At 28.9% G+C, this 8,980-nt stretch overlaps 1 protein-coding gene across 1 annotated transcript; it reads left to right on the top strand.

Moving 5' to 3' along the window:
* LOC111400601 (glycolipid transfer protein 3-like) lies at nt 1-4,809 on the top strand. Its single transcript, XM_023028005.1, has 5 exons — nt 1-15; nt 1,543-1,673; nt 3,621-3,756; nt 4,343-4,486; nt 4,774-4,809. Exons 1-5 carry the CDS (start codon nt 1-3, stop codon nt 4,807-4,809), a joined length of 462 nt encoding a protein of 153 aa, XP_022883773.1.
* Nucleotides 4,810-8,980: the final 4,171 nt, after the last annotated feature.

The raw sequence follows: 8,980 nt of genomic DNA, 5'->3' as shown, positions 1-8,980 counted from the left end.
ATGTCTTCAAGTCTGGTAACTGTATATGGTTTGGCATTGAGCCGTAAAGTTATCGTCTTCTAGTATTGTCTAATGTATGCATGTATATATCATTTCTTGTTGATAATTTCTTTTAAATACCACGAAAGTTATATACTTGTAGGTCATCAACATTTCTTTTAAAGAAAAATAATAATAGTGTAGAAATAATCTTGTAGCCTATTTGGTAAAGTTAATTAAATAAAATTTAATATTGATCCCGTTTAATTCTCATTTTTATCAAAATACATTTTCAGAGTATGTATGTACATAACACAGGACACATTGGTCCCTCATTGCATAGCCAAGTCTGCATGATAATTAAACCGCTAAGGGTTAAGAAAGAGGCAAAGAGCCAATCCTTCACTTTGACTTTCATTCGTCGGAATAATTCACTTTAAAGTTTTATATCCATTTTTTACTGATTGCCCAGTATATCCTCATATTTTCTTTGTAGAGCAACGTTAATTGTAAGGTTAAAAACTTGTTTCGTCTATAAATTTATACGAATGGTAATTGAACTTTTACTTAATTGATTTCGTCTATGAAAGATTGACTTGGGTATACTATAGCAATGTGATATGACCATAAATGTTAATTTTCAAAATTATGGATTGCTCATTTCAAATAAAATTTGTGGTCAATCAAAATATACATGGAAATAATAGGTACTTCTATGTTCAGAGACCATATGCAAGTACATTTATAAGTACAAAGACAAATCTTTTACCCTTGCTCAGGCTCCATTAAAATCAAATTTTGGAGAAAATATATTTTAAAATAGTAATTTTTTCAAGAAATTTTAAAATAAAAAGGAAGAAATATTTTTGAATTTACGTATATTATTATTTTATTAAAAAAATGTATGATAAAAAGGAAGAGAAAAAAATGCATTTTGATTTTAATTAGAGCCAAACAGGTACATAATCTTGTACTTAATTATTATGTGGGGCATTTTTAAGAATGTCCAGTTTTAGGGGTATGATTGGAAAAATATCAAGTCATTTGAATTTAGTGTCAACTTGTCTATTATGCCATTAACGAAAAGCTACATTTTGAAATGGTATTCTCGACATTTGATTTTTTTATCAAGTTGTCACGAATTTTGAGAAGTGACTTCCATGAGAAGTTATATTAAAATAATATTTCTTGACATTTCTTATTTCATTCTCAACATTTGAACACAGTTTCATTTGTCTAAAATGACATTTCATTTTGAACATGACATTTCTCTATATTTAAAAATGTCGTTTTCGACACTTCTGAATCAATGAAAAACATGACATTTATTGTGATTTGACATGTATATTTTTTGAAATAAATATGACAAGTTTAGTGTCAAACTTTTATTGACCAATAACAATATTGCAAAAATGTTCATTTTTTTTTTGTCTTAGTGTGGAATTATAAATTGTTAATAAGGGTATCTTAGTCTAAATTCTTCCAAATTAGACATTTTTGTAAATGACTAGGTAAAAATAGATATTTTGTGAAATTTCCTCTTATTATGTCTTCCATGTCCAGAGATTGGAGAAGGTCTATGATTCTGATCCACTGACATATTGGGATGTGGTAGAAATATTGAAGAAAGAAGTCAGCGAAGGAAGGGCCAAAAAAGGCCCTACTTGCAGTAAAGCCTTTGTTTGGCTTACCAGGTAACATTTCTTTGTGCATTTGAGGAGACATTAAGATTAGAATAAAAATATTTGTACTTACACATTTGTCCAAAATATTTTACTCACTCTCACGTACACTTGAGCCTCACATGAAATATAAAATGTCAACATGTGACCCCCCATCCTTCCATTATGAGTGTAAGTAAACCATTTTATACAAAAGTGGGTGTACATTTTAACACTCTCCATTTAACATTAATAAATTTTGCTCTTTGCCATATGATTTCTACCACCCTCCTCGATAGATGTATATGTGAATAAAAATGATTGGATGGAAATGATTATGAGTTAACTTGTACCAAAATGAGAAGGCCGTCATGTATGCTGTACACAAGAGTATACAGCAAGCACGTTCCTAAGATTATTGTGTTTAAAATAGTGCAATGATAAAATGTCATTTTATCAACCTATTTGTCATGGAGGATAGTAGTGTAGCACAGCTGATAATTTATTATTGAAAGGTTTACTGTATACTTCTTTGCATATGGTGTATTTACAATCTACATACTATATTTTATAAATTTTTGTATACTGTGTTTTTGTTATTGTAACAAAAAACGCATTTTTGTAAGGCAATATAGAAATATTTGAAATTTTGCAATTATAAATAGAATAATGTTGTGTGTACACCTGATGGTGTAAACACAGCTTTACATCCCCCTCACGTGAAAGGGAGTTCACGAATATTTTATTATATGTGAGCCCCCCTCCATGTGAGGGGGTGTAAGTCTATGTGTACACCATTATGTACATATAACACAATCCTTATAAATATCTTTAATTGAAAATTGAAAATCACAACATAGCTTTTGCGTTACATAATACTTTACATACGGCTGTATTACTCTTAAAAATTTTATATATTACTTTCTTTATCTAGAACAATTCTATATATTACTATTTCATCCAAAACAATAAAAATAAATTCGTCCTCACTCACATCTCTATATTTTATAAATTGTTTTGTTTTCAAATCAAGATTGATTACACTATTTTTCTGACACGGACTACACTATGAAAACATGATACTTTAATGAGCAAATGGAGGTGTACAGGGTGCCTTCACAGGGCATTTACAGATGACACACAATGAGATGGGCAAGTATTTTTTAGAAATATCTTACTCACATATGGTCCATTCTATGTGAGTATTCTGTGTCTTTCCTCTGAAAAATTATTCTGTACATGTAGAATAATTGTATTTTAATTCATTTACATAGAGTTCTACATTTTTATTAACGATATTAATGTTTGTCTTTCTATTCTTAAAATTTATTCGTAATACTACAAAGGTAAAATATCACCAAAAACATAAATTTATAAACTAAACTAAACTTATATGATATTCATCTAACGTACATTATTTATTAGGTGACGGTAACTAATAATTTCCAATTTTCCATTTATTGATGTTGGAAAAAAGTCAAATGTAATTTTTGTTATATTCATAAAGATAGTTTAATAAATTTTTAAATTTTTTTTTTCAAGTTATAATTTAAAGAAAATGAAGATCATAAATTTTTTAAACATTCTATACCATCTTTTAAGGAAAAGCCAGTTAATAAAACATCATAAGCTTTTAGCAGTTTAATTTTTAGAAATATAAAATAATTTAACAACTGCTAATTAAAGGGTTATATAATTTAATATGCAATGTGCGATTTATAATTATTTTCGTTTAAGAGTATTTTGGCCTGTTTGCCTATTTATAATGGTAAATTAGTAAATAGCTCTAATTTTCCCTAAAAAATGTGTTTTTGTTACCAATAACTATAGTATAGTATGCAAAACGTAAACGTAAAAATATAGCATGTAAATTGTAAATATACTTTAAATGCATGTAGAAAATTTCTCCTTATTAAAAATAAAGCAACCTATTGATTTTGGCTCTAATCTACATTTCTATATTGGAATTGTTATTTGCAGATCTCTTGATTTTTCAGTAGCTTTATTAAAATTACTTGTCAAGGATACTGAGATGAGTATCGAACAAGCCATCGAAAAGTCATATAATATCACTCTTAAGCCATGGCATGGATGGATATCTTCTGCAGCATACAAAGTAACGCTAAATTTTCTCGTGTCTTAGCCTATGTTTGATTTATCTTTATAAACTGTTTATAAAACTCAAGTCATTTTTACTTATATATTTTGTACTATCCACTTAGCCGGTACTCTTTTTTATCTATCTATAAATTATACTGTTATATAAACACTTTCCATACATGCATTTAATTTTTTTTTTCTTGTTTATTGGAATGAACGTGGTATTGGGAATCCTCGATATAAGCATAGAGAATTGTCACAACCGCAAACTATTAATCTCACTTCACTGAGATCACATTACTTTTTGTTTTGTCCGACTAAAGTAAATGACTTAAAATTAAGCATTTTGTAAAATGTTTCACACATATTGCATGTTTGCACAGATTCCTTCTTTACCGACTTAAGATATAGAGCGTGTTTGGAAGTAATTTTGAGAATTGATTTTTTGACCGTTAGGAGAAAAGTGGGATTCACCTGTGAGAGAAGTCAAATATGAGGGCTGAAATAGCGAAATAACGGTCAAAAAATCAATTTTTTGGAGGAAAAAATCACTCCCAAATAGGCTGATAATTTTTGAACTTATACGCATTTTCTTTTTATAGGTATCACTCAAACTAGTGCCCGATACCAAAAGTTTGATAGATATTCTGAAGGCCAAAGATGCAAATGATGATATGCTTAAAAAAGAAGTGCAAACCCTAATTTCATTACTTGTACCTGAGTTAGAACGAAGCTATGGTATCATGGTGAGCCATTACATTCATCTTTTCATTTGAACTTTATTTTGTTGATTTCGGATCAATTATGCGTAATATTATTTTATTGAAAAATATTTTGATTGAAAATAAGAGAGGAAAAAATTTATTTTGAGTCAAAATAGGGGCTTGATATTTAAGTGAGTTAAATTTAAAAATTAATGAAGTTATTCTATTTTAAAATGGAACCTAAGTTCAGTGAACTCAATGCTTTTTCCATTTTTTTTCGAAGTACTATGATGTTTGTGCTAACTGTAAATCTTGCCTCTGACGTGCAGAGAATGTATGGGCTGGATAAGTTGAAATCTACCTGAATGGTATGTTTCATTGAACGTTCTATATGATTTAAAGTACAACTAACAAAATATAAGGTTTTTTGGCCATACTATATATACCAAATTTTTTTACCTAATCCCTTACAATAGGGAGTGGGAATCACATTTTGAGATTTTTTTATTCACGTGGATCTTGTGTGCATGTTAGAGGGTGTAAACAATTCGGTACACTTTTAAGTATACAAATAGAATTATTCATGTTTTTTAATACTTTTTCAGTACTGTCTATTTTACTCTATGTTTGTCCTATCAATAAATTTTTCTATTCAATATAGAGCTATACTTTGTATAGTGTAAAACATGTAAATTAGTCACAGTATTATGTAGTTTACTAAGAAAATTTACGCATATTTCATGATCGATGTGGACGTGGATGAACTCCATCCAATCATTCAAATATTAATTTTACTTTCTCGCCTCAACTCTTAGCATTTGTTTGCCCCCATTAAATTATAATTCAATTTTTCTCTCATCTTATCAACCACACATTCTTTATATTACACGTAAACTCAAAACTTTTCCTTCATTTTTAACAACACATTCTCACTATTCCAAAATCCAATTCTCATTATAAGGAGAAAATACAACAAGCAATGGAAACTAGAACCATCATGCGATCCGGCATGACAAGATATCATAGCACGTCATTTCTTATCGAATAACTTTAAACATTAAATCATTCATTATTATGTACTTAATTTTGTATGGATGAAAATGTTAAAATAAATTCCTTATTATCAACGATTTCTTGGGCTACTTGTTTTTCCTTGTGCGTATAAAATAATACATTAAATGTATATGTATACGTATTTGCACATTGCAAAGAATTTCAAGTTAGTATCTAACACTGTAAATCATTTAGTATTGAATTTGGCCCGGCATAACGGATATCACATTATGAAAGATTTATAGTGCTAAATCATCACCCTTGATAATGAAATATAAATTCAAATCATTATTTCTCTTACAACTCATAAATTATGTATCAAAATTTTGAGACTTTCAAATATGTAGTCAACTCGATACAGTGAAGGAGCATGTTTAGAAAGTGTTTATAAACGGTTCACATATAGTAATAAATGATGGATAAATGTATAATACTTGTGAACTTCTCGAATTATGTGGATAAAATGTGATTGAACTGTTTATCATAGTTATCAAAAATTGTGAATCAGATTAAACGACCCTAGCAAGGTAAAACAATCAAGTTCCTATAGAGAATTACACTAAAATCGTTTAGAATTGTACAAAATCATATAGAATCGCACTAAGATTGTTACATGATCCGTATAGGATATATAATACTAGTGCAAGATATACAAATGAATGATTTGGTGTTGATTTCATTAATATCTCTTTAATTGATAGATCGATAATGGCACACAATGTCCAGATGTGTTCTGAATGTTCTTCCATAAGAAAACTTGTTATGGACCTTTACAAAATAGTTGAAAACTTATTTTTGAAGTTTTTATTGTCTGTTTTTTGCTAGTTATTGACTTATTTATTAATTTGTTTTTAGAATTTTTATTTGATCTTTTTTAATATTTTAAATCATTATTTAATAGGACCTTATGATCCTTGATCCATTCCAACAATATGATTTGCAAGCCCTCTCTACCGATCTAATTCATTGCAAGAACTACGTAAGTTATTACCTTGTAAGCAAGAACAAGCATGGTCGTGCATGAATTTATGCAAAAACACAATCTGTTAAAAAAATCGTACTAATTAAATTGAACCATTTCTTTCGATCTTGAACGCAAATTGTTATGAAGGGCCAATGAGACACACGCATATCCTTCCCTTTCCTTTAGGCATGTCAATGGCGTGTTGGTTTACTTATATTTTTCCATTTTTTATAGTTGGAGTTATATACATCATTTCCACATGAATTATGTTTCATGTATATATACACGTACGTCTCATGAATAAACCGTAGTATCCACAACGCGTTCCTTGTGTTATTGGATGAAGTATTAAGTCATTTGTACATAAAATTTTCCACAGAATTTGGCCAGATTACTTTCATGTGTGGGATCCATTGTGAATAAAAAATTACCAAAAAATACCCACACCCACCCCCTTTGTGTGTGTTTTGGCAGGCTTCTGTATGAAGCCTGCTGTACACACAGCAGTACAGCAGAGTTGTTGGATGAATATGTTTACTGACTAAACCTTTTGAATAAATAGCATTCTCAAGGCGTACCTTGTGCTAATGGATACATCAACGCATGATTAATTTATACTACCAAATACAAATGGTTGGGCATTGAGTCGTGACGTCAATGTCTTCAAGTCTAGTAACTGTATATGGTTGGGCATTGAGCCGTGAAGTTATCTTCTTCTAGTATTGTCTTATGTATGCATGTATATATCATTTCTTGTTTAGGTGGTATTTGAGTCACATTATTTGGGTAATAATGCATTCTTGAATAGTGTATTGATGAGAAATGTGTGATTAAAAAATAAGGAAAAAATTTTTGATTTGCGTATAATATTATTTTATTGAAGAATGTGTGGTTGAAATGATGTCAAATCACTGTTTAAAAATATATATATTTTTGGAATAATGTGGCTTAAACATGCCCTTATAAATTTTTTTTAAATGCGATGAAAGTTATATACTTGTAGGTCATCAATATTTCTTTTAAAGAAAAATAATAATAGTGTATGAGAAATAATCTTGTAGCCTATTTGGTAAAGTTAATTAAATAAAATTTAATATTGGTCCCCGTTTAATTCTCATTTTTATCAAAATACATTTTTCTCTATCTTCTTTTTAACCACACATCTTTATTAAAATAATATTACACGTAAATCAAAAACTTTTCCTTATTTTTCATTCACTCATTTTCCATCAATTTACTATTCTAAAATTCATTTTTCCCATAAAAATGGGTGTAAAACGCCCCCAATATAGTACTATGTATAAAAATATGCACTTGTAATTAATAATAATATTATTTGTGTAGTATCATCTATAATTTATTTTTAATGATTAACTTTATATTATATTGGCAGAGCTTAAGTGTAATAATGAAGTTTAAAATTATATATAATCTTTTATTGGTTAAATGGTTACCTAAGTTTAGCAACTATATAAGATTATTAGCTGCAATGGCAATGGCAATGGCAATGACAATGACAATGACTTTGACATTTCTAGCATGACGATTTCTTGTCAGTTCAATATTTTTACGGGAAATTTACCAAAATGTCACTTTTTTTGAAAATGCACAAAAAAATTTGATGTGCACACAATTTGTACAAAAATGTCACTTTCTTGTTATCAAATGTCTAAATTACTCTTAATTTGACTTTTTTGGAGCATTTAATGCTCCTTCAGGATTGCTTTTCAAAACAATTAATGTTGTAATTTGATTGTTTAATTTTGTATATTATAATCATTGAAAATATGAGTATTATATTGTAAAATACGAATAAGAGTTAATAAAAAATGAATATAAAATTCTTCAAAACCCTAGTTAACATTAAAAAACAAATTTATTGTCAAACAAACCCTTATTTCATTCATCTTCTTCATCCATTTTCTTCTTCTTGAAAAAGACATTATTTCATCAATCTTCTTCATCTATCTTGAAAGGTTAGTTGTTACGAATTATTTATATTTCTATGTAATATTTTACTTTTTTTTTAGAATGTTAAAAACAACATGATGGTCTTTTTTTTTTTAATATTGTTGAAGGAAAAACATACCAAAAATATTTTGAAAAATGTGAAGTATTTCATATTTAATGAAGCATCCAGTCATTTATTTCTGGAAATAGGTTGTGATGTTGTAGTTAAGAAATGATTATAAGCATTAATGCTACCAAACACATTTGAAGCTTCTCGGCAGTTCCGACACTTGAACCGTCGAACTCGACATTTGAAATGTCGCACCCGACATTTATAAACTATCGGGATAAATGAGTAAACTGTCGAATTGGACAGCTGATAATTCTTGACACCCTTAATTTGACCTTGTAGTATTGCATAGGTTTAAATATTGGAACATGTCACTTCCATGCTATTATATAGTCGATATTTTGATTGTGCATAATTCTTATCGTTGCACTCCCAACATTTCAGGTATGAACAATAATTTGAGATTCATCGTGTCGCACGGGGGGGGGGGGGGGGTTTG

The sequence above is a fragment of the Olea europaea genome, chromosome 10 (genome assembly GCF_002742605.1).
Source record: "Olea europaea var. sylvestris chromosome 10, O_europaea_v1, whole genome shotgun sequence".
Taxonomy (NCBI): domain Eukaryota; kingdom Viridiplantae; phylum Streptophyta; class Magnoliopsida; order Lamiales; family Oleaceae; genus Olea; species Olea europaea.
Note: the sequence above shows the minus strand (reverse complement) of the source record. Positions and strands in the feature narration are given on the sequence as shown.

Excerpts from the sequence above, each read along its gene's own strand:
- LOC111400601 (XM_023028005.1), top strand. Across the intron at positions 1,674-3,620 it reads GCCTTTGTTTGGCTTACCAG|ATCTCTTGATTTTTCAGTAG; the intron begins GTAACATTTCTT and ends TGTTATTTGCAG. Across the intron at positions 3,757-4,342 it reads TATCTTCTGCAGCATACAAA|GTATCACTCAAACTAGTGCC; the intron begins GTAACGCTAAAT and ends TTCTTTTTATAG.